The sequence below is a fragment of the Balaenoptera acutorostrata genome, chromosome 6 (genome assembly GCF_949987535.1).
Source record: "Balaenoptera acutorostrata chromosome 6, mBalAcu1.1, whole genome shotgun sequence".
Lineage (NCBI taxonomy): Eukaryota > Metazoa > Chordata > Mammalia > Artiodactyla > Balaenopteridae > Balaenoptera > Balaenoptera acutorostrata.
This window is the reverse complement of record NC_080069.1, coordinates 91,434,097-91,460,347: the sequence shown is the minus strand read 5'-3', so window position 1 is coordinate 91,460,347 and position 26,251 is coordinate 91,434,097. Positions and strand designations below refer to the sequence as shown.

At 41.2% G+C, this 26,251-nt stretch overlaps 1 protein-coding gene across 5 annotated transcripts in view; it reads left to right on the top strand.

Moving 5' to 3' along the window:
• HEMGN (hemogen) overlaps positions 1–26,251 on the top strand; it is a 43,381-nt gene that overhangs the window by 4,580 nt on the left and 12,550 nt on the right. The window contains exons 1-4 of one of the 5 annotated variants that reach the window (XM_057548168.1): positions 3,524–3,595; positions 8,795–8,860; positions 9,931–10,083; positions 21,399–21,478. Coding sequence is in view for 1 of the 5 variants with exons in the window: in XM_007197041.2 (XP_007197103.3) it covers positions 3,520–3,595; positions 8,795–8,860 (142 nt within the window). In the remaining 4 variants the exon portion in view is untranslated. Of the gene's footprint in view, positions 1–3,476; positions 3,596–8,794; positions 8,861–9,930; positions 10,084–21,361; positions 21,479–26,251 lie in introns of those variants that run through there. The other 4 variants (XM_057548167.1, XM_028162540.2, XM_007197041.2 and 1 more) reach the window with 4 other exon arrangements.

Here is a 26,251-nt window from a genome sequence, read left to right as displayed (position 1 = left end):
CTGTTTTATGCAGGCCTTGGTCTCTCTTGAGTAACTGAGAACATACTCCTGAAAAATATCTGTGTGGCCCCGCGGTGTTGGACATCCCTCTCCTCCATAATTAGCCAGCATCCCCACCATCTGGACTCACTCATACCTCACAGGGATTTCCTTGTCCACACAGAACTAAGATTGATCCAAGAGCCCTGCTCCTGCTGACCGAACTCTACCATCTGTTCTCAAGCTTGCTTTGCCAGTTCCTGCCCAGCCAGGGGCCCCTCAGTGGGCATGCAAGGTGGTTTGTGTGCACCCTAATTTGCTAGTCTCTTATTTTGGTAAAGGCCCAAAGTCCCAAATACCCTCACACTCTGCTTCTTCCTTGAAAAGCAGGGCAGCTGGCTTCCTGATTTCTTTATGTTTATTTATGCATGTACTACAGAAAACTTGGAAACTATACTTAACCAGAAAAAAAAAGAAAAAGAAGAAGAAGAAAGAAAAAGAAAAGAAAAATCTCAATTCAGAGCTAGAGCTAAACACTGCTCACGTTTTGGTGTCTATTCTTCCAGTCTTTTCTCTACACACATATGGCACTTTCTCAAGTCTCAGATTGCCAGAAGCATCATCTCATTAATAACAGCTTTTCAGGCAGGCAGGGAGGGGGGAACTACTACATTAAATATTCATATTGATTGTAAGAGACATTTTTATTTCAGAAATAGTAAGTGGTGGAAAAAAAGTATCATAGTACCTAGGAAATACTGTGTATATTACATTAAAAAATTTTTAAGTGGGATACTATAACCTGCTTTTTTCAGTTAACATATTATGAACATATTTCCATACCACTGAATAGTCTTTTACAATATATATTCCTTGAGGACATTCTTCTACAAAATGAAAATAGCTTTTCTTTTTCTGAATATAAAGACAATATATATTCATGTAGCAAATGCATAAAATGCACCAAAAGTATAAAGAAGAAAATACAAGCCAGCTAAAATCCCATTACCTAACAGCAACCACTGTTAACATTTTTGTTAACAGTGAGGTATTTCTATGAATGTAGATGTATAAGTAAAGTATATTATATAAGTGGAATACTACTATAAAGAGCGCTTTGTAACATGCTTTTATTTTTCACTTGGCAGTAGGTCACAGGAATTGCTCCAAGTCAATAAATCATTTCATCATTTTTAAAGTCTGCATCATATTTCATTGTACAGATGAAATTGTAGCACAATTTATTCACCTAGTCTTCTACTGATAGACATTTAGTTTACTTCCAGTTGTTCACCATTATACATAACATCTTTGTACAGTTATCTCCTTGAAATAAATGCCTAGAAGTACAACTCCTGAATCAGAGTACATATTTTTCAAATCGGATACACATGGCAAATTGCCCTTCAGACGCTGTTCCTCTTTTATGCTCCCATTAGCAGTGTGTAAGACTTCCCCTCAGTCTTGCCTAAACTGGGTATTATCTTTTAAAAATCTTTGTCAATCATTTTTCAACTAATGTCAAGGTTGAAAACCTAAGGGTGCCAAGACAATTCAATGTGAAAGAATAGTCTTTTAAACAAAATGTGCTTGGACTCATATAGCCATATGCAAAAGAAAGAAGTTGAACCTCTGCCTCACACCATATATAAAAATTAACTCAAAATGGACGGACCATAGACTTAAATATAAGAGCTGGAACTATAAGACTCAGGAAACCTAGGAGTAAATCTTCATGACCTTGCATTAGGCAAAGCTTTCTTAGATATGACACCAAAAGCACAGCAAGCCAAAGAAGAAAGAGATAAATTGGACTTAATCAAAATTTAAAACTTTCATGCTTCAAATGATACCATCAAGAAAGTGAAAAGACAATGCATGGAATGAGAGAAAATATTTGTGACTCATATATCTAATAAGGGACTTGTATCCAGAATAGATAAAGAACTATTAGAGCTCAATAACAAAAAGACAAATAACCCAATTAAAAATGGGCAGACAATTTGAATAGACATTTCTCCAAAGAAGATATACAAATGGCCAATAAGCACAAAAAGAAGCTTAATGTTATTAGGCATTCGGGAAATGAAAATCAAAACCACAATGAGATACCACTTCGCACTTACTAGGATGGCTATAATTAAAATGATGGACAACAAATGTTGGTGAGGATGTGGAAAAATTGGAACCCTTGTGCATTGCTTGTGAGAATGTAAAATGGTGCAGCTGCTGTGGAAAACAGCTTGGCAGTTCCTCAAAAAGTTAAACATAGAGCCAGCAGTTTCACTGTTAGTTATATACCCAAGAGAATAAAAATATATGTCCATACGAAATTTGTACATGAATGTTTACAGCAGCATTATTGATAATTATCATAAACTGGAAACAACCGAAATGTCCATAAACTGGACGTTTTGGTTGTTTATCCATAACAGAATAGATAAACAAAATGTAGTATATACATACAATGGAATACAGTTAACTGATACTTCAACATGGATGAACCTTAAAAATACTATGTTAGCTGAGAGAAGTCAGGCAAGATGACCACATAGTGTATGATTCCATTTATATGGAATGTCTAAAAAAAGCAAATCCATAGAGACAGAAAATAGATTAGTGGTCGCCAAGGGCTGGGAGTAATAGGGAGTGACTTCTAATGAGTATGGGGTTTCTTTTTGGGATAACAGGAATGCTCTGGAATTTGATAGTAGTGATGGTTGCACAACTCTCTGAACATACTAAAAACTACTGAATTGTACACTTTAGAAGTGAACTTTATGGTAACTGAGTTACATCTCAATAAAACTGTAAAAATTTTTTATCAATTAGGTAAGTTGGCAATGATATCTCATTTTTACTTTAATTTGTACTTATTTATATAACTAATGGGGCTGAATATTTTTTCAGGTATTTATAAACTATTTGTTTTCCTTTATAAGTTACCTGTTTATGTCCTGTTGGTATTTTAAAATTATTTATTAATAAGTGCTCTGTATATGTTAAGAATATTAACCCTTAGTCTGACATTCATGTTCAAACTATTTTCCCCACTTGTTGTTTGCTTTTAAAATTTTATTTATGTATGTATATATACATACACAAACACACATACTGGGGAGGGTGATAAAGAAAAATTTCAAATTTTTATTTAGGATAAAATTGATCTTTGTGGTTATTGCTCTCATGTCATGAGAGCCTTCCCCACCCCAAGACTATATCAATATTCACCTATATTTTCATCTGATACTTCTGGTTTCATTTTTATGTGAAGTCTGTAATCTATATAGATTAATATTTTAATGTATGCCTTGAAGTAAAGGTCTAATTTTCTTTATTTTTAATGGTTAGCTACTTGTCCCAATACCATGTGTTAAATAATCATCTTTCCCCCAATGAACATGAAATGTGGCCCTTAACACATACTAAGTTCTTACATATTCTTAAGTCTATTTCTGGACCTCCTTCTCTGTTCACTTTTTTTTCTATCTCACCAGTACCCCTCTGGGACAGTTTAGTAAATGGAAAGCCAGTGGACAAATGACAGAAGACCAGAAGTTTATTCTCTGGAGACATGGGCTCAGAGCGGCACTGGACTCGGGGACACCAGGCCCAGGTGAGAGTGCATCTCCATTAACCATGTAGAAGTGGAGAACATACCTTTCAGAATGCACAGTGCCACCACTAGTCCTATGCTACCCTCCATATTATCTCCCTCCCTATTTATTATCATTCTTCCCCCGAAGAATACACAGTTGACCCTTTTTTTTTTGGCCTCACTATGCGGTGTGTGGGATCTTAGTTTCATGACAGGGATTGAACCTGTGCCCCCTACAGTGGAAGTGTGGAGTCTTAACCACTGGACAGCCAGGGAAATCCCCTCACTTGACCCTTGAACAATGCAGGTTCGTACCGTGGGGGACCACTTATACGTGAATTTTTTTTCAATAAATACAAATTACAGTCCTATACAATATAAGGTTCATTGAATCCGTGCATGCAGATTGGATGTGGAGGGCCGACTGTAAAGTTATACATGGATTTTCAACTTCAGGGAGGATTGGCAACCCTAACCCTTGTGTTGTTCAAGAGTCAACTGTACCATCAGCCAAGATGTAAAATGATATCAGAAGGATCTCTGGTTAGTCATGATGGATTTAACTCATATGCTTATCTCCACATCCTCCCAAATCCTTAAAAGGATTTAAAGATAAAGTTGAGGAAATTTTCCCAGAAAGTAGAACAAAAAGATAATGAAATATACTAAAGGACAAATAAAATCAAAGGATCAGTCCAGGACGTCCAATAACCGACTAATCAGAGTTCAAGAAAGAGAGAAAAAATAAAATGGAGGGAATTCAGTGGAAGTCTACATCCCAAATGGTAAGATACCCCTCCAACTCCCCTTTCCCCACTTAGTTCCAGAATGCTAATAACTAATCTCCAAAGGCAGGAGATTGGAGGGTTCTTTTCTGAGGAAAGTGACTGGTTTTTTTTTTTAAATATTTATTTATTTATTTATTTTTGGCTGCGTTGGGTCTTCGTTGCTGTGCGTGGGCTTTCTCTAGTTGTGGTGAGCGGAGGCTACTTTTCGTTGAGGTGCACGGGCTTTTCATTGCGGTGGCTTCTCTTGCTGCAGAGCATGGGCTCTAGGCGCGCGGGCTTCAGTAGTTGTGGCTCACTGGCTCTAGAGCGCAGGCTTAGTAGTTGTGGTGCATGAGCTTAGTTGCTCCGTGGCATGTGAGATCTTCCCGGCCCAGGGATTGAACCCATGTCCCCTGCACTGGCAGGCGGATTCTTAACCACTGCGCCACGAGGGAAGTCCAAAGTGACTGGTTTAAGAGTGAACATCTAAGATAACCAAATTTCTTTTATTTTAGCTATAATTTCCAAGGGCTCTTTTTTGTCTTTATAATTATTCATTTTTCATAGCATCCTGTTTTTATTTCATTGATGTAACATCTCTTCTCTTTGAGAAGATAAAGTTTTATTCTGATATCTGAATTGTCTCCATTTTCTCCAAGTTCCTTTTTACTAACTCAGATTTCTGGCTCTAGTGTTAGAGTCTGTTAACCCAAAACAATAAAACAGCTGGTTATTTTACCAGCAAAACGAGTTTATTTGGGAGCAGCAAAGAATTGCAACTCAGGACACACAACTATGGTGAACCACATGCAAGTCCAGTTAAGAAAAAGAAAGGAGACTCTTTTATAGAAGAGAAGGGGAAATTGGGAGGGGCTGTTAAAAACAAAAAGTCCATTGGCGGAAACTGGGACTTTGAAGTATAGTGGCCTTTCACTGGCTGAGCTGTTGCCAGGCAAGGAGAAATCTTTCTTCCTCCCAAGGTGGTATAGTAGTGTCACTTCTTGCTAGAGATGCAAGGTAGGTCTCTACCTGTCAGGATCTCTATGGATGTTGTGTGGTATGTACATGAGAGCTCCCCCTCTGGCCTCCCAGCTCCATTTTAGTGAGGTTTCCTTTTGTTAATTTTCACAAGTCTTTCCTGAGTATCTGACCATCCTTGTATGTCCATTCATATTTATGAGAGAGGGGCTAAACAGATGACTGGAAACTCTGATGTACTGATAGGTCTTAGAGACTTGTGGGTATCACTCCATGGTGATCAGGAAGCAAGCAGGCATTTCCATTGAGAGACCTCCAAATGCCAGTATTTTCAGTACCTACGGCTGTAAAGGATGAAATTATCAAGCAATAATACAACACAATTCCTTTGGATTTCCAGGTTGAAATGGCCCATCAAGGCATATTATAATGAAAATCAGAAAACCAGAGATCCTGAAAGTGTCCTAAGAGAAAACAGTCATAATGAAAGAATCAAAAATCAAAATGGTATGAGACTTAATAGACCACAGGGAACTAGAAGACAGTGGAGGAATTGATGCCTTCTGAGGAAATTCTGAGGAAAAGGATCCTCCTCTTAGAACGTAACACACAGCCAAACTGTCATTCAAGAGTGAGAGTAGAATAAAAATATTTTCAGACATTCAAGATCTCAAAATATTAACCCTCCACGCACCCTTTCTCAGGAAGCTACTGGAGAATACCCTCCCTTAAGGGTAGCTGTAGTGGGCCTCGAGGACAACCCAATACAGATGGAAACAGGGGACAGGGGCTCCAGGAGGTATGCTGGAAAATAAACATGAAGATTACCTCCTGTGCAGCCACATTGAGAGGTGACTTTGCAGCTTTGACAGAGAAATGAAAACAATAAAAAGAGGTCATTCTTAACTCCAGGAAAAATAAAAAGTTGTACAAGAAATATAATTACAATATGTTATATGGCTCATCTGTAAACATTATGTAGTCACATAACATAAATAACTAACACTGAAAGGAGGTGGGAAGTCATAGCTGTGTGGGAGTGAGGATCTGAGAGCTAAATTCTTATTTTTCATAGTAGGAAGTCAATAGTTAATGTTCAAAAAACATTGGATGTAATATAACCACATTATTTACATAAAAGAAGGCAAACACCAGAGACGACAGCTAAAAGAATTGAAGTTGCTGTCTCTGGAGAAGAGGGAGGAAAGTGGGAGGGGCCAGGCAGGAGAATGCTGTTTTGGTAACAAGCCCTGTAGTAGTCTTTTTTGCGTTTAAAACTCTCTCCTTCTCCAATAAAGATGTTAAAAAAAAAAAAACCCACACCAACTCTCTCCTTGTATTACTCTGAAACAAATGACATTTAAATTAAAAAGCTTGCAAGCTGGCAGAGCTGGCTTCTGACAGTGGGTGTGGATGCTGGGAAAAGGTGTTCTGCCTGCCTGGGATCTATTCCGAAAGGGCTGGAGGTCCCCAGAGCACAGAGGACAGACGGTGTGGGAGGGGCCAAGGGCCTTCCCGCCTTTTCTGGGGCACTCTGCTCCTGGAGTGGAGGTGGGCGTGATAGGGGCTCAAAATTGGGTTGGATTTTCTTCATACAGCTGCAACATGCACTTTATAAGGGTAGAGATGTTGCCAAGACTCTGGCATTACATTTCTGTCAGATTTTGTACAGTGTTGGGAGATTCCTAATTTCCCGATTTCTTCAAATGTGTTTTATTATTATTTTTTTAACATCTTTATTGGAGTATAATTGCTTTACAATGGTGTGTTAGTTTCTGCTTTATAACAAAGTGAATCAGCTATACATATACATATATCCCCATATCTCCTCCCTCTTGCGTCTCCCTCCCACCCTCCCTATCCCACCCCTCTGATGTGTTTTAGAGAGAAGTTGAGAGAGGGCAGGGGGCCACTCAGAAGCCACTGTGTTTGGATATCTGGGTTCTTCTTTCTAGAGCAGGCTGAGCAGGTCGGCCTCCCTCTCACTCTCTTTTTCTACTCTCTCTTTCTCTCTCTCTTAAATTGAGGAATAATTACAGTAAAATGCACAGATGTTAAGCATGTAGTTGGTGAGTTTTAACAAAGGTGTTCACCTGTGTAACCAACACCTCAATCAAGATAGAAAGCACTGGTATCGCATCTCCCTGTATCCCTTCCAGTGCCCCATCAGAGGCAACCCTTGTTCTAAATTATATCCCCAAGAAACGATTTTGCGCGTTCTTGGACTTCATATGAATGAAATCATACACCTGTACTCTCGTGTGTCTGACTTCTTTCCCTCAACATATTTTTGAGATTCATCTGGGTTGTTGAATGCATCAGTAGCTTGTTTCTTTTTATTGAAGAGTACGATTCCAGTGTATGAATAACATTGCTATTTATTTATTCACTTTCTTGACAAGTCTCTTCTTTCTCAAGGCCAGCCTTGTTTCTGAGCTGGAGCAAGTCTTCTTTACATGACCCTTTTTACTAACACACTAATGAGGTTGTTTCCACTGAGTGGAGTTGAAAGATTAAAATTTAGGCTTTATGAAGGACCAGCATCATTATCATGTTATAAATGGAAATTGGATGTAATACATGCTCATTTAGGTTGAAGCTATTTGTGCACCAGGAGACCAATTAAAAGCCTGTGACAATAACCCAATGTGAGGTAACTGAAGTTTGCACCAGAGTTTTTGGTGTGAAAGGAGAAAGGGAGGAACAGATGGGATAAATATTTCACAGGAAAACTTGACAGGGCTTTGTGACAGATTAGGTGTATGGGATGAAGGGGCAGGATGAAACAAATGCTATTTCCAGGTGGACATCTGCCTGGTGGGTCCCTCTTCTCTTTCACCTTGGGCCAGTCACTCCCTCTGCAAGCTCTGTCCTGTTGGGAAGTTTAAGGAGCTCTGATTCAGTGGCTCAGCCTGCCTTCCATGCCCACTTGTGCCTTTTATACACACCTCGGAGCTATTGAAAGGCATAGTGAAATTGCGGAAAGAACACTGAGTTTGGACTTGGTTAGTTTTTCATTCTTTCACTTGCTTAGGCTCCCTAAGTCTCGGTTTCCTCATAGGTGAAATGAAGGTGAGTAAATATCCCCACCCTATCAGATCGTTTTGAGAATCAGGGGAAGTGACTTCAAATTTCTTATGATGGTTCACAAGAAACTAATAAGAGAAATCACCTGTAGGAGGGAGTAGGAGGGATGGGGGAAGAAGTGGGAGTGAAACTTTTAGTGAACACCTTTTTTTTTTTTTTAACCATGTCAGCATATTACCTTTTAAAAATAAAATCCTAAACAGAATCAAATAAGCTATCTCTACAAATGATTAGGCATTCTAGACTGCTGAAAAAGACAGAGCCTGGCTACCTCCTGTCTGTGAGAATCTTGAGGTCCATTAGCCCAAAAGTCCTATCACTCCAGGATAGCTGACAATAGCAAATTATTTCACCTTAATGACAAAAAGTGGGTTTTGTGTTGCAGTGAGAGAACTCTGCTCCAAGAGTAAAGAGATCTGGATCCTGGTCCTGGCTTTTCTGTGTCATTCAGGTGGGTTCCTCCTCTTCTCTGTGTCTTCTATTGAATGAAAGAGTAAGACTGCATGATTTTTGAGATGCTTCCAGCTCTGACTTGCTAGAATATAATGCTAACTTCTAAGCAACAGAGGGTCTCATAATGTGATATCTGTAAAGGATTTGCTGGTGACATTTTTGTATCTAAGACAGGAGCAGGGCAAAGAATCACGTGCTTCTCTTTTCACCTTTTATTTCCTTTGATACTGAAGTATCCAGAAGCAATGAGTCAAGTGGAGTGTGTTTTCCAGAAAAGAAAATTGAAGTGTGTTTCAGTAGAACCATTGGTGCAATCCCATTGCTGTTTGCTACTGACATTAGCCAAAGGGTGTATCAGTGGTATTTTATGTATACACGGCACTTTATATGGATAAAGTTATATCCACTTTATATGGATAAAGTGGATCCACTTTATATGGATATCCACTTTATATGGATAAAGTTCCTATTCAATGAATAGGAACTCAAAGATCATATAGTTCAAATTCTAACAAGACTCAAACAATGGCCTTTGGTGCCAAGGAACTCATCTCCTCCTGAGGTGCTTCATTCCGTTTTCATCTTGCTCAAATCATTAGGAAACTGTTCCTTAGGTTGAGCTGAAATCTTGACTTCATGATCACTATTAGTGCCAGCTTAGCTGTCTGGGGCTACAAACTACACCTATGTTCTCTCTGGCCAAGGTTGCAAACTGCTGAAATGCAGGCCAGTATTAGACCATGTCCTGTTGGCTCTTAATAGTGTTTAAAAATATCTCAATTAGTTTTCAACATTAAAACATCATGAGTTTTTTGTTTGTTTGTTTGTTTACATAAACTGTTTCTGACTTTTCTGGAAAGATCAAAAGATCTGTGCAGCTGCCTCCCCAATATGATTCTTCCCTTTTTAGTAAACAATTCAAAGCTTTGTTCCAGTCCCTATCCGCTCTGGCTCAGCCGATGTGCTGTTGGGAGAGGCTGATCCCACCCCTGGTTCTAGAACAGGGCATGCAAACTAGTCCTAATTCATCAGCATAGCCCTACGTTTTTGTCACCTTTGTTGATTCAGAAACAAGCACTGTTTCAAGACTGGGATCCTTGGAAACAGAATCCGAGATGGGGAGCTGCATGCAGAAGGCTTACTGAGGAGTGTCCTTAGGACACACACCTATGGGGACCTGAAGAAGACAAGGGTCGGGGTGGAGAGAAGCCGACCAGCAAAGTAGGTGCAATGTAGTTACAACCAAAGCCTCAGCTGATCCCAGGAACTCAGGAATGGGGATGGCCCTTCAGAGTTGTCCCAAACTGAAGTAAGGAGGCCAGACATTTGTATTCCCACATCAGCCAGTCACAGGCCTCAGGCTGCACCCTGGAAGGGGGTGTAAGACCTTGGGGGAAGTGGTTTCCTAAGGCTGAGAGCAAGACTATTCCCAGCAGCTGAGGGATGGATGTGTTCCCCCTGAAGAGGGGACCTGGGCCGAGCCCCATAGTATCTCCTACAGGCATAAGACTCAATCCAGATTAATAGAGATTTGCTAGGACTCCTGAGAAAGAGGCTTCCAGAATTGACCTGTATCTCTCTGGATATGGGCAAGGAGCTCTGGGACTTGTCCTTAGCCATCTCACATCAAGGTCAGCTTTGATAACACTGGTGCTCTGCTGAATCAAACCAGCCCTGAAGCTTAAATTACCTGGACTCTTAGTGTGAGCTTCATTGTTAAGTCAGTTTTCTGGTTGTGTTTTAAATACTTACAAATGAACATACTTTGACACATTCTGCATTGCAGAGCTACATTCCCTGGCAATATCCCGCTGAATAGCAGCTGCCTCCCTTTAAGATGGGTCACTCGGTTTCCAGTTTACTAGTGCTCACTTGGCTTTTAGAGGTGGTAGCAGAGAGCTAAATCCTAATCTTCTAATAATATGAAGTCAATAGATAATGTCTAAAGTGGAAAAACCAAGACATAGAACAGAGCATGTGTCTGTAAATATGAGCTAAACATCAGAAGAAATAGCTAAAAGTGTTGGCAGTAGTTGCCTCTGGGGAGCTCTGTCAGGGTGGGATGGGACAAGACACTGCAACTGGTTTTTGTGGGAAGCTTCGAAGTGCTCTTTGATTTGAAACCCTGTGTATCCCCGGTTGATAATGCATGCCCTGGGGCATCTTGCCCTGCTCTGGGACTCTCCCATCTCCTAGTTCTCTTGCCTTCCTCTGGCCTTTCTTCTGGGTAGGGGGTTTCCTAAATGCTGGTTGATAATCATCTTAAGCTACCCTTTCTCTCTTTATTATCTTATGCATTCTATCCGCCCCTGGGAGACTTTGTTCCCTACTCCTGATCTCTCCTCTTTAGCTCCTGATCCATATTTCTTCCACAGGATCACCTTGGAATTCCCCTGCCCTATTTCCAACTTGCATGAGGAGGTAACCAAGGTCTCTCCTAGCTCTAACATGCTATGAGGTCTGAAAAATTATATGGAAACATTTAACAAGACATAAGAATGGATCTCTTTCATTTACTTAATATTATTAGCCATATTTTTCTTTTGTCATGTTGACTGAAAAAATGCACAACCTAAAAGTTGAGAATTATGTTTTATCTGGCTAACAAAACTGAGGATGAAAGCCTAGGACGAAACCTCTCAGATGGCTCTGAGAGACTGCTCTGAAGAGGTAAGGGAGGAGCCGGAATATATAGGAGTATTTGCAGCAAAGAGCAGGTAGTCAGAACTCCAAAAGATGACTGTTTTTCTTTTTAATTATTTATTTATTTATTTATTTATTTATTTTTGGACTGTTTTTTACTGTGGTAAAATTTATATAACATAAAGTTCACCATTTTAACCATTTAAAAATATACGATTCAGTAGCATTTAGTTATGAAACCACCACCACTACTTAGTTCCAGAACATTTTCATCACCCCGAGGGAAACCCCGTATCCATTAAGCAGTCACTCCACCTTCTGGCCTCCCCTCACCCTGGGCAACTCCTTATCTGCCTTCTGTCTCTATAGATTTGCCTATTTTGGACATTTCATATAAGTTGAGTCATATAATTTGAAGTCTTTCAATACTATGAAAAAGCCAAGTAACACCTTAATATTATTATGAAAATAATTTTGATCTTATGGACCTCCTGGAAGAGTATCAGGATCCCCCAGAGGTCTGCAGAGCAGACTTTGAGAACTGCTGGTCCAGGTCATCCAAGGTGTGGGGCACCAGCCAGCTCCCCATTACAGCTTCTCTCCCAGCACAAGGTGATTGTCATGTCCCCACGTCCAACCTGGGGCCTCCACACCTCAGCTTCTCATTTCCCGTGAAAACTCGGTCGGCCACTTCCTGCAAAGTTGAGATTACAATGGATTCACATTCAAACTGCTCGGAGGAACCAACCAACCAAATGGGGACACATTTTTATAAGTTATAAATCTGAATGTGGTAAGAAACTATACCACAAACTGGTTTCCAGTAAAATTCTGATCACTTCCTGGCACTGTCATTACATTTTATAATCACAGTAATTATCTTTTACCTGTGATGAGAGCTGTCATGTACTTTTGAATATCAATCAGCAGCCATGCCATAAATTGCTAGCCCCTTTTTCCTCTGATGATCACAGCTTATTTTATTCTTCAAGTATTCTTCTCAGAGTAATCAGCACGCTTATTATACAGCATATTCAAATGTTAATGCGCACACTGAACTCACACTATTGTGAGACCCATTTGCTCAGGAGCTAAAATTATGTTGCCATTCTGCTTGGTGCTAGAGGTTCTGTGCTCGAAACCGGTTTCCCACATACAAGGAGCCCAGGTTATTTAATGAGAATGTGAGCTAGAATGAGGAGTTAACACTTAATATAGAACCTGGAAGCTAAATGGGGTCAGCACGTATGGGGCCTACACATTTTGAATTAGCTATCCATCGCTGCGGAGACAATCAATATTTGAGCAGACTGGCTTTGGGGCATGTTTAACATCGTTTTTCCAGGGTCTCTACCAAACTCTGCCTCTGCAGGTTAAACTGCCCAAATCACAGCTCTGACAACTGGAAACATTTTCCTCGTACTGGGCTGAAATCTGCTAGAGTTTATGCTCGTTTTTTTTTTTTTTTTTTAATTTCTTTCTATCTTTCACTTGTTTGTTTTTGCTCTGCCCTCTGGAGCCACGTAAAGCATGTCTGCTTTCCGTTCTGTGACTGCCCTTTAGAGATTTAGGACAGTGACCTTGTCCCCATGGTCTGCTCTTGTAAGGCTCAATTGTCCCAGGTCCTTATAGGACAGGTTACCAGTCCCTTTACCACTGTGGTCATTCAGCTTGTCAATGTTCACCCTTTAAAAAAAGAGTGAGGTGCTCAGAATCTGAAACAGTGACCAACGTGTGGTCTGGTCAGGGTGGAAATGAGCAGGTCTCTGCTGGATGTGAATTCTCATGTTGGATATGATTCTATTAGTGCTTTCCAAGAGGATATTGCCTTTCTCGTTATCCATTACTGATTCCTAATTAGCTAAAACTACCAAGTCTTCTAAGCCATATATTGGTACTTAGGCAATTAGCAGGATCTGAGATTTGTCACCATTACATTGCATCCTGTTAAATTTGGCCCAATGGTTTGGCCTATCAAGACCCTTTTTTGTATCCTGAATCTATCCTTTCCATCCACAGGTGTAGTCAATCTATCAATATTGCTATCTGTATATAAATCAAAGTTAAAAAAGCCTGACCAAAAAAAAAAAAAAAAGCCTGACAGAAAAGGCCTCAGGATGGAGTCCTTCACCTATTTCCAGAGACCTCAAATCAAAGTATTTGTTCAACCAGTTATAACCCTCCCTTCCCAGCCCCAATACACACACCTCCATCCTCCAACTGTTCCATCCTCTAACTCAAGCTGTCAGGGAGGGAAAACACCAAAGAATATTCCAGGTTACTAACTAGCTGGTTAAAGTGGCCTAGAAAAGAAACTGAGGAAAAGAAGGGAGGGAGAGGATAAGGCCTGGTGGAGAGCCCAACGTGGCAGGACAGGTTCTTTGAAGTTACTTCCTCTAGGCCCACACTCCAGCACAGGTTGGGGAGGTATTAAGGTATGAGTCAAATGGAAGATAGTCCAGGGTCTGCTGTGATGAGAGAGAGAGGAAATCAATAACCAGGAAATAGGACCAATGTTGGAAGCTAGAAGATAGTTAATTAGTATATCAACCTGGAGGGACTAGGCAGAAGAGAACAGAGACAGGTGTGGAGAACGAAGAAAAGAATAAGCATGGGAAACAGAATCTAGGCTTGCTAAGTGGGCTTCAGAGCTGTGCTGTTCAACATGGTAGCCACTAGCTACAGGTGGCTATTTTAATTTAAATTCATAAAAATTAAATTAAAAAATCAGTTCCTGGGACTTCCCTGGTGGCGCAGTGGTTAAGAATCCGCCTGCCAATGCAGGGGACATGGGCTCGAGCCTTGGTCTGGGAAGATCCCACATGCTGCAGAGCAACTAAGCCTGTGCGCCACAACTACTGAAGCCCGCGCACCTACAGCCCGTGCTCTGCAACAAGAGAAGCCACCGCAATGAGAAGCCCGTGCACCGCAATGAAGAGTAGCCACCGCTCTCCGAAACTAGAGAAAGCCTGCACAGAGCAACAGAGACCCAACGCAGCCAAAAATAAATAAATAAATAAATAAATAAATAAATAAATAAATAAATAAATAAATTTTAAAATAACATTAAAAAAAAATCAGTTCCTCCGTCACATTAGCCACATTTACAGTGTTCCATTGTCACATGTGACTAGTGGCTACCATATTGGATCATACAGAAGAACATTCCCATCATTGTGGAAAGTTCTATTGGACAGCTCTGCTCTAGAACATTCTAGGTGTACTTCTAAAAAAGGGCCAAACCAGGTAGGATATCATTTTAATGTGCTTATTTTTCCTTTGCTTTCTTCAAGACCCAGCTCATATATCAATTCTTCTGGGAATTCGCCACATGTGTGGTCTGTGACGGTATGCTATAGGCAGCCAAGCATTCTGAGCTATGCAGTTCTTTGTGGTAATGTGTGGATCTAGATAGGACTTAGTATGGAGATCCTGGCATAGCTATTTGTCAATCCTCAACCAAAATGTGGCCTTTTTCCATCTGGGGAAGGCATCCTCCTTGACAAAGAAATTAGCTTTGGGGCAGGAGGGAAAGGAGGGAAACACTGGCCTAGCCAGCCAGATCTGCTGAATCCACCTCTGTAGCTGTAAAAATAATTTGTAATAAAAGCTTTTGACCTCCTGTCCATAAACATTACATAGGCCATCTCGGCCAGGCCATCAAGAAATGGAAGTCAGGGTGTGATTTGCTTGATACAAGATATCTTGTCATCTTACCTGTGGACCCTCACTAAATTTTCAGTCTGCTGTCTTTCTCTTTCAATTTTCTGTGCTGGAGCTCTTAGAATTTCTCATAATAAGATCTGTCATTTCTACCTTCTAGATCTCTCTAGAATCTGTCCTTTCCTTTAATACCCTCAGTGAATTTATCTTCTCTCTCCTTTCCCACCCAGCCCCCATATTGTCACCTAAATGCTCTAAGAACATTATCTGATTATGGCATTCTCCTCCCTAAAACCCCTCAGTGGCTCCCCATGACATCATAAAAGCCTCTCCTTGGGCCCCCAGCTACCTCTCTGGTTTCAGGTCTTTCCATTCCCTGGTGTGTAGCACACATTCCAGCTTCTTTGTTACTGTGCCCAGAACCAAGATGCCTTTTCACATCCCTGTGCCTTTGTATACTCGCACCTCCCTCTGTCTGAAATGCATCCCCCACCACCTTTAATCCCCCTGGAGAATTTCTACACCCTTGTTAAGGTAACATTTAAATCTTATCTCTTCTGAGAAGCCCAGCCTGAGCCCTCAGACAGACTTAAGTGATCCGTCAATTGTGCCTAAATGCTGTGTGGGCTTTGGTCATAACCCAGTCTGTATATGACACTCATGAGTCTGTTTCTCCCACTAAACTGTGAGGTCTCAAGGGCAGGCAGCACATCTGACTCATCTCTTACCCACTGTGGCAAGCACAGGACCTGACTCACAACAAACACTTACTAAATGCCTGTTAGAATGAACAATAATCTGTGCCATAATGAGGTTCTGCTATGAGGGTCCTCTGTGTGGAGCTGCCGTGCTCCTTAGGGTTCACCCTTGCTGATAGAGGCCTAGGGCCAAGTGGCACTGGTAGCTGAGGATGTGCAGAAAAGCAAAAGGCCTGCAGCTGCTCCCACTGAAAGCCTCCCTGTATGCGTGCAGCTCATTCCCTCAGACTTTGCGACTCGCACAAGCCCATTCCTTGTCTTTCAGGAAAAAAACACAAGACCCCTTGGAGAATGTTCCTGTAGGGACCCATCTGTGGGTAATTCTATGGGGGAGAATTATGGGCAAGGGGGAGAAACATCTTAATAGAATGGAGAGGGATGAAACATTGCTACTCTTGCTTAGCATGGGGATGTCGCTGGAGGGGAATGTAGGAGCTGGTAGCAACACTTCTTATGTTTTAGAAAGTACAGCATACCCTGTGGTTACCAAAACCTTCCACTTTTATCATCTTCTTGAGCCTGTTATCCACCCTGAGGGGCAGGCAAGACAGAGCTGGGGTTATTTGTAGATAAGGAAACTAATATCCAGAGAGGTGAAGTGACTTGCCCAAGGTCATGTTTTGAGCAAAGGCCCACAAAAATGAAGTGACTTTCCCAGGGTTGTGAAGTAATAATCAGAACTATAACATATGGGGTTACTTGTAAAAATTTCTGTGGGTTTTAAACTATTTATTTATTTATTTTTGGCTGCGTTGGGTCTTCGTTGCTGCACATAGGCTTTCTCTAGTTGAGGCAAGCGGGGGCTACTCTTCGTTGTGGTGCGCGAGCTTCTCTTGCTGCAGAGCACGGGCTCTAGGAGCGTTGTGGTACGCAGGCTCAATAGTTGTGGCTCGCGGGCTTAGTTGCTCCGTGGCACGTGGGATCTTCCCGGACCAGGAAGAACCTGTGTTCCCCTGCATTGGCAGGTGGATTCTTAACCACTGCACCACCAGGGAAGTCCCTCTGTGGGGTTTTCTTTAATAAAATTTTTGAAATCAGAAACATTTTCTAGTAAATTGAGTCCACACAGGGCTTTCAGACATCTCTTGGGAAATTTGACTAGATGACATTAAAGATTTCTTCCAGCAGTGAAATTCTATGAAATTTAGTGTTTACTGTGTCCCAGGTTCACTTAACTTCATAAAGTACAATTACCAGTTTGCAAGTAATTTACAAAACAAATAGCTCTCCTGCCCAGTCAAGCATGGCTGTCTGACTTAGTAGAAAGTCTCAAGCCCATTACTTATTGTATCACCTACTCATCAATCTATTCTTTCCACTCCTACTCCCTATACTGTAGCAACTCTATTACTTGATCAATTGTTCACTTCCTCTGTCAGAGATAACTAGAATTTAGAGCTAAAGGCGTAATTTCTATATAAGACTAGAAAGCAGAACTGTTGTGTCTTATTGAGATCTTAATTTAATTCCCATTAAAGGGGAATTGAATTGACTGGATTAGTGAAGTTTCATTCTACTCATTCCTCCTCAGAGAGATGACAGAATCCATGTGGGTATCATATTTGGTAGTAGGATATGGGAATGGAGTTTTCCATAGATCAGGGTAGGAGTAGGATTTTCTAGAAAGGAAAATCTGTCTTGGTTGGATGGACCAAGTTATTTAAATTCTGCCTGATAATTCTGTCCAGTCTCTTTGCATGAGCACAAAGTATTGTACACCCATCTGAACTGGGTAGAAACAGAAGTTAATAGCAGCTCTGTGGAAATAGATACCCTACTTATCTTCTGATCCAGGAGTCCAGGCTCTATCTGCTGCACCACACACTCTTCAGGGTGATAATTGCTCCTATTAGTGTTTCCTGAGAAGTGAAGCATAGTATCCAATTTTAATAATGAAGGCTATGGCAGTAATAACATGTAACATCCTATTTTATTTTCATCAAGAAGACCAAGCCCATCAGATAGAAGGATTATGGGTAATTCTGGGTATTGCTGGCATCTCTGAAGATGGCAGTTCTGTCTGGGTTTGTTTTAATTTCTCTCTTGATTACCAAGAACATTCTGACACTTAAGAATAGATGTGCTTGTTGCTGACGGGGAGGGGAGGGCTCATTACAAAGCGCTGGGGCAGACCTGCACCCTCTTTTCTTCCAGTGGAACATCAGACTTTGCTACATGACTCCCACACAGGTATCTATCACAGCTGAGCAACTCTGGCTTCCCTAAAAAGAGATGAGAATGCTAACAATAAAGGGTGACAATACAGAACATAAAGAAGCACAAAGGAAGTCTTCATCCTCACATTGAACTTGCCCAGGACATATGCTGATGAAATCAGATCTGATCACATCCTGAGCTCCATCTGTTAAAGGTGCTCACAGACACTTAGGAGAATTCCAGGGAAGAAAGACCTGACAATACATTTTCTGCCTGCTAAAGTAACTCCTCCTCTTCTCTCTGGCTAAAAATACAACCAAAGTGTCACTAAAACACACACACACACACACACCATGCACAAACCCAAAATACAAGAAAGCCTAACATTTGTTGAACAGATTGTGACAGAATATCAATTAGCTAAGTGTTTGGTATGCAAACATCCCCGATGTGAACTCACCCAGAGAAGGACTTGCAGGGAGGGGGAACGGAGAGTGTCAGAGAATTAGGGAGCAAGGCAGGCTGCCTCCAAGGGAAAGTGCTGGAACCAAAGCTCAAGACCTAGTTGACAGGTGAGAATGGTGCAATTGCCTTTTATGTCCACCTAGCGGCAGAGTTCTAGCCAGAGTCATCTCTACCTCAACTGGTTCAGATGACGACCATTTACATGAACGTATAATATAACATTCAGCACTGGCACGGAACCATTTGGAAGGCTGCAATTCTTCAGCAGTGTTCACTTTTGGGCAGGGACTCATCTAGGTTATGCTAACTCTAAACTTCAAGCCCAGGGGATAGAATCTGCTGGAAGCAGGGAGTTGAAGTTTCCAAATTAATAAGACTAAAGCATCATGTTAGGTTCTAGTACATATTCTATGCCAGAGTAGCTAAAACTCCAAGGAGTGAATAAAGAGCAAAAATAGGAGAGGTTAGCGTTCAAATAGAGACCCTGTGGAGAGTAGCTGATATGAATAACACTGGGTCAGTGGCAGGCCAGGGAATGAATCGAGTCTTTTGCTCTGTCCCTTTTGAATTATAAAACAGTTCCTGCAAAGGGCAGTTTGGCTTTAGGATAATTTGGACATGATCTAGAAATTCTGTGAAATGAAAAGAATTCACTGATTAATTACATAGGCCAGCATTTCCCAAGATGTGATATGCATTCATTCCACTTGGGGCAGTGCAGATAATTTCAGATGAAACATCTTTTACTTTAATAGTTCAGTATTTATTTTAATGTACCTTAGAAGAATTATAATTTGTTATACCACAAACCTGTGATTTCACAGGTGATATTGTTGGTTTTCCACTTACATTGGTGATATAAAATTTCCATTTTAAATACTTTTAGGAAAAATAAGTTTATTTGAAGGAAAACATTAAGTAAATAATAATACAGAAGATGTTATTACAAGAATATGGCAAAAATCATGAAGAGAGAATGTAACAATTGGAAAGTTTGGGAAATACTTCATCAAACCAGAAGATAAGGTAGATTGACTTGTAGACAGAAGAGTTCGGAATAGCAGGCAGGTAAAGGAAAATGATAGAACTCTCAGAGGATCTGGATTCCGGTTCCAGCTGCCACTAGGCCTGTGTGACATTGGCCCCCTCTGGATCTCCTTATCTGTAAAATAACTCTCATGCCTTGCTTAGCTTTTTTATTTAGCAGTTCTATTTCACTTATTGTTATTGAGATTATGAACAACCATAATGACAGCCAGAGCAGTAAGGTCTGCTATGTGCCAGATTCTTTCCAATAGTCATCATTCTTAATTCTCATAATAGTCATGAAAGGTAGGTGTTATAATACCCATTCCATATATGAGGGAATTGAGGGTGGAAGATCCTGGCCACACAGAACCTGATTTGAATGAACTTAGATCTGACTCTGGAGCCTGTGTTTGTTCCTCTGAGCCTGGTTGTATCATAGTAGTTAATTCCTATTCACCCTCAAAATTAAGCTCGAGATCACCTATTCCAGTAAGACTGCTTTGACCTCATCTCTTCATCTTGGTTAGATGTCCCTCCTCTGTGTTCCCTTAACTTTCTATGTATGCTGTTTTTCCTATTTGCCTTTATATTCCCAGCACCCTACACACTTTGGGACACAGATTAGATAGTCAACAAATTGCAGAAAGAGGGAGAGGATGAGGGAGAGGGAAATGAGAAAGAAAGGAGGGAGAGAGGATCAAAAAAGAATATATATTGCTGCCTTATTTTATTAAATATGAAAGAAGTAGAATTGAGAGGCAGGAGAGCAAGGTGGTTAAGATATTGCCTCCTAGATCCAAACCACCCAGCTTTGCCACTTACCAGGTGTTTGACTTAGGGCCCAGGTTCAATACCTGTGCTTCAGTTTCTTCATGTACAAAATAGGGATATTAGTAATACCTACCTTAAAAGCTGTTGTAAAGACTAAATGAACTATCATATATAAAGTACTTAGAAGACCGCCTGGAATATGATAAGCAGGTGCTCAATAAATATTGGCTATTATTATTATTTCTGTGAAATTAATAAAAGGGGAAAAGCTTAACACTATTGTAAAGTGAAAAAAACACATAATACTATTACACACATAGAGCCTCATCATTTTTCCAATTCTACTTGTTGACCAATGCAGAGTCATTCCAAGGCAGTTATGAATAAAGAGGATTATAGCTAGAGGATACACAATATAATATCTTTATCTTTTCACTTCTATGACAGCAGAATTAAACACTCCACCTCTACTCTTAGAACATTTGGAAATATTGATGTTAAAATTATCATACTGTATTATATTCTAAATTCAGATTTACTTATTGTCTATCACCCTCAATTAGACTGAGTTCCCTGGAGGAAATGACTCCTGTTTGATTCTTCTCTATGTCTCCAATTCTTAGTAAAGGGGCTGGCAAGAAATAAATGTTCAATAAATGTTTGCTGAATGAACATTATAGAAAAGATGTGTACATGTGAACAATAAAATAAATATTATGTGATATTTATCATACAAGAGGCTCAGATCAAGTGACACTATAGCTCAAAAAGGAGAGATCACCTCTATGTAGGAAAAGGTAGTAGAAAAGAATGGTTAAATCTGTGAACCTTAGAGTCAGACTGCTTTGGTTTTGAGCTCTAACTATGGCGCCTATGAGCTTATGTGACCTTGGGATGTAACCTAACTTCTTTAAACCTTAATTTCCTTATCAGTGAAATGGGGATAATATTAGTTAGAAGAACTAAATGAGATAATGTTTGTAACATGTCAGGTACCTATTATGTGTTTGTAGAGTAGCTAATATATCATCATCATCATCATCACCAAAGGCTTTGTGATGCGGGCACTCACCATCTGGATGGGCAGACACAAGTGAAGAGTACTGAACAGCAAGGAGGTGTGAATAAAGGTACTGTGGGTGTTAGAAAGAATCAAAGCCAAACAGGGAGGGCAAGTGGCACTATTTAATTGGAACATTGGGTATTTTCAGGAAAGTAATGGGGGATAAGATTGGGAAGTTAGCTTTAAATGCCAGACTGACAAATTTAGTCTTTATTCTACACATAATACTGAGACTTTACGGGATTCTAAACAGGGTAGAGACCAGTTCTGAGCCAGTTTTATGGGGAATGTTCTGGCTGTTTGTGCAGGACAATCTGGGGAAGGTGAGGGGAGACAGAAGCAAATAAACCACTTAGGAAGCTTCTCCAATACTTCCAATGAGAAGTTGAGGTCCCCCTCTGGGATGGTGGTATGGGAAAGGAAAAGAGGGAATGAGCATGTGGGATATTGGGAAGAATAAACTCAGAACTGTGTCCAACTGGATGTGAGAAGCAAAGAGAGGAGGTGGAGGCAGAGGCAAAGACAATTCTGAATTGGATTGCCAATTAGAACTGGATGGCCAGGAACAAGGTGCTGCTCTTCTATAGTAGAATAGTTAAGAATGGCAGAAATAAAGCGTAGGAGAGACTGGTTTTAGGGGGAAGATATATTTGCTTTTTGCTATGCTAAGTTTAAGGTGCAGTGGGATATTCAGGTAAAGAATGATATTCAAGAGACACTTGAAAATGTGATCTTACAACTCAGACTGGTGATTATTTAGAAGATATCTGCATAAAGGTAATAGCTAAAGGTATAGAGTTGGATTGTCTGTCTAAGTGTGAGAGAGAAAAGACACAGAGGAGTCATCCTTGGGAAGTACTTCTCATAGCTAGAGGAGTAAAAGAGAAGTGTGTGGGGGGCTTCCCTCGTGGTTGAGAATCTGCCTGCCAATGAAGGGGACACGGGTTCGAGCCCTGGTCTGGGAAGATCCCACATGCCGCGGAGCAACTAGGCCCGTGAGCCACAACTACTGAGCCTGTGCGTCTGGAGCCTGTGCTCCGCAATAAGAGAGGCCGCGAGAGTGAGAGGCCCGCACAACGCGATGAAGAGTGGCCCCCGCTCGCCGCAACTAGAAAAAGCCCTCGCACAGAAACAAAGACCCAACACGCCAAAAATAAATAAATAAATAAATTAATTAAAAAAAAAAAAAGAGAGAGAAGTGTGTGGAGGAGGAAGAGGGGGAGGAAGGAGGGATGAAGAACACATTACCATAGAAGCCAAGAACACAGCAACATAAGTGCTCAGAGGAATCGTGAGCTACAGTGAAGTCACAGAGAGAGCGAAGTGAGAAGGGACCACTGGACTTGGCCATTAGGAAATCATTGCTGACTTATGAGAGAACAATATGTGGAAGAGAAAACTAGATTGTGGATGCAAAGGAAAGAAGAAGTTATGTGGGGAAAGGAAGCAGTTGACTTGAGAGTACACTGTTAGTTCCGGAAGTTCAGGAATGTGAGGACAGAGATGTGATGGGGGCTCAAGGTGGGAGCAGACTTGTTCTTCCCCAGATAAATGACCACACATCAATGTTTATTCAGAGATGCTTATTGTCTATTCATTAAGAAATAGAAAGCAATATTGGTGGAGGAGGCCGGAGGAGGGACTTTGGAACAAACTAAATTGAAAGTCAGGTTACAGCCATTCTAAAGTCATAGACCGTGTTATCTGTATGTGTACAGTAGCATCTGTTTCAGCAGAGACAGAACTTATTTATCATGCATCAACAGGCTGTGAGAGAGAGGGAAACCAGAAACTCTCCTTCTCCACTAAGGAAAACAAAGCATGATCAACTCCTTGAAAAGAATTTAAAAGGTTTGAAAAAATATTTTAGCAAGGAAAGAACACCAAGAAAAAAAAGTGTATGATAGCTTCCCTTTCTTGACTTTTCCACCCAAATGCACTCCAGGACAATGCCCAGGTGCATCATTAGAACACTTCTAATAATACTATTAACACTGCCCGAGTTTATGGCATGTCTATCTACACAGTGCTTTTCATTTTATAGAAAGCTCTCATGATCTCTTTTATCCTCCCAGAATCCCTGGGAGGTATTACTTTTTCTCTGTTTTATAAGGGAAGAAACTGAGAATCAGAAAGAATTGAGCGATTTTCCCCCAAATTACACAGCCAGGAAATGGTAGAGTCCCAAATCCCTTGCTCTTTTTTTCTACACGTTTTCAAATTCCATTCACATGGTCTTCACAGCATAACACTCCATGTATGGGATGATAAACCAAAGAGTAGCAAAGTGATCGCCCTCTTTTCTATAATTCTATCAATATGGCCTAAAACTACATCAGTTTTGGGGCACTTTTATTAGGTCAAGTTTCTCACTGAATAGTATCCAGTGCTCCCTTTTCACCCCCATCATAAAGAGCCCCAGGGCGGAAGTTCTTCGCAATGTGTTTCCCTCCCTCCCACATCTGCCCAGTTCAACCAGGCCTCTGAAATGCATGAACAAGGCCTCAATACTTACTTAAATGTGCTCCAGATGGGTCAGGAGGCAGGAAAGCAATTCTCTCCCTCAATATCTAGTTTGGTCTAGTAGGAAGAAGGCCAGAATTGGAGGCTGCAGGCTCAGGTTTCATGCTCAAACTACCAGTCTAGCTCTGTGACCCTAGTAAAATCACTTTACACTCTGAGCACCAGTGCCTTGATCTGAAAAATGAGGATACCAATAGCTATTTTAAAAGTTTGCCACAAAGATTCAGGGAAGCACTTGTGAAAGTGGCCCTGTGATGGGTTTGACATTCTGATATTCTGCTGTAACTGCCTTGAAATTCTTAATAGTTTTTGAAGGAGGAGCTCTGTATTTTCATTTTGGACTGGGCTCTGCAAATTATGTTGCTGGTCCTGCCTGGATGTCCTTGGCCAAGTCACTTAACATTTCTGGGCTCCAGTCCATAATTAATTAAATTCTTAGGAAAGAAATTGTTAGGAAAATTCTCAATCCTCCTTCTATCTACCTATTAGCAAAATTTGACACGGTTGATCACTCCCTCCTCCTTGAAACGTTTTTTCCTCTTGACTTCCAGAACACTACACTTTCCTCGCTATTCTCTGCCTCACTGGCTGCTCCTTTGCTGTTTTTTCCCTAATCTATTTGCATGTCCAAAACTGAACTCCTGATCATCTCCTGCAAGCCTGCTCCTCCCAGTCTTCTTTGTCTGTTAATGGTACCTCCATCTTTCCAGTTGCTCAGACCAAAACCCTTGTCATAGTCTTTGATTCTTTATCACTCACTGCATATCCAGTCTGTAAGCTACTCCAGAGTCTGACCACTTCTTCATCACTCCCATCACAGTTCAAGCCTTAATCATCTGGATTCTGCAGGATCCTTCTCACTGGTCTCCCTGCTTCCACCTCCTCCCCTGTCCCCATGGTCTGTTCCTTATGTAGGATAATCCTTGAAAAATATTCCAGGGACTTCCTTGGAGGTCCAGTGGTTAAGACTTCATGCTTCCACTGCAGCGGGAGCAGGTTTGATCCCTGGTTGGGGAACTAAGATCCCGCATGCCAAGCAGCATGGCCAAAAAAAAAAAAAAAAAAAAAAACTCAGATGGCATCAATCCTTTGTTCAAAACCATCCCATGACTATCCATCTCAATCAGAGTAGACACCCCTACAAGGGGCAATAAGCTACCTCTCTGAACCCACCTCCTACCACTTCCTCACCTCAGGCCATTTGCCAGTGCCTCTCTGCCTACCGTGCCCTCCCAGATGGCAGCCTGACTGGCCCCTCACCTCCTTCAGTCCTGAACAACTGTCACCCTGTTTAAAATAGCAACCACCATCAACTTTCCCCCCTTGTTCCTTATCCTATCATTCCATGCTCACTTTTCTTTCTTCTTTTCAAAAAATTAATTAATTTATTTTTGGCTGCATTGGGTCTTCATTGCTGCGCGGTCTTTCTCTAGTTGCAGTGAGCGGGGGCTACTCTTTGTTGTGGTGTGTGGGCTTCTCATTGCGGTGGCTTCTCTTGTTGCGGAGCACGGAATGTAGGCATGTGGGTTTCAGTAGTTGTGGCACGTGGGCTCAGTAGTTGTGGCTCGCGGGCTCTAGAGCGCAGGCTCAGTAGTTGTGGTGCACGGGCTTAGCTGCTCCGCGGCATGTGGGATCTTCCCGGACCAGGGCTCAAACCCATGTCTCCTGCATTGGCAGGCGGATTCTTAACCACTGCGCCACCAGGGAAATCCTAACTGCTATATCTTCAGCACAGAGGTCAGTGCCAGTGAATGACAGTAGAAAGAGCTCTGGAACAGATGATGGTATTACTAAGTAACAGCAGCATCAGCCCCTCTGAGTGTATAAAGTACTTTCACAGGCTGCACACCCATGAGGCTGGCCCTGCATACAGGAGTGAGGGCGGTTATGGGGACTGCTCTGGGCTAAGCCTCTTCCTAGATTATACTGTGGGGATAGAAAGGTGAATCAGGAGTGGTAACCACCCTCAAAGGGTTTGTGGCCTAGAGAGAGGTATCATGTATATATGCAAATAACTCTAGAACAAGGCAGCTTTTGTTAAAAATATCTGGCCTTTAATGCCTAACATCTCACATACTGCTAACGACTCTAGACTTCACTATGGAGGGAAAGGATAATGAACTATGGCTTGTAAATTTACTGACTGGCTATTTTTGTCCCAGACAAGTTCCTGCTGTGGCCTGCTTATCACACCAGAGACACCTTGCCTGACTTCCAATCTAGTTTGCCCCAAACTCCCTCCACCCAATATTGCTCCCTAATTACTGTTAACTTGAGATCCCACCCTCATATAGTCCCTCCACATTCTGCTCTTAGA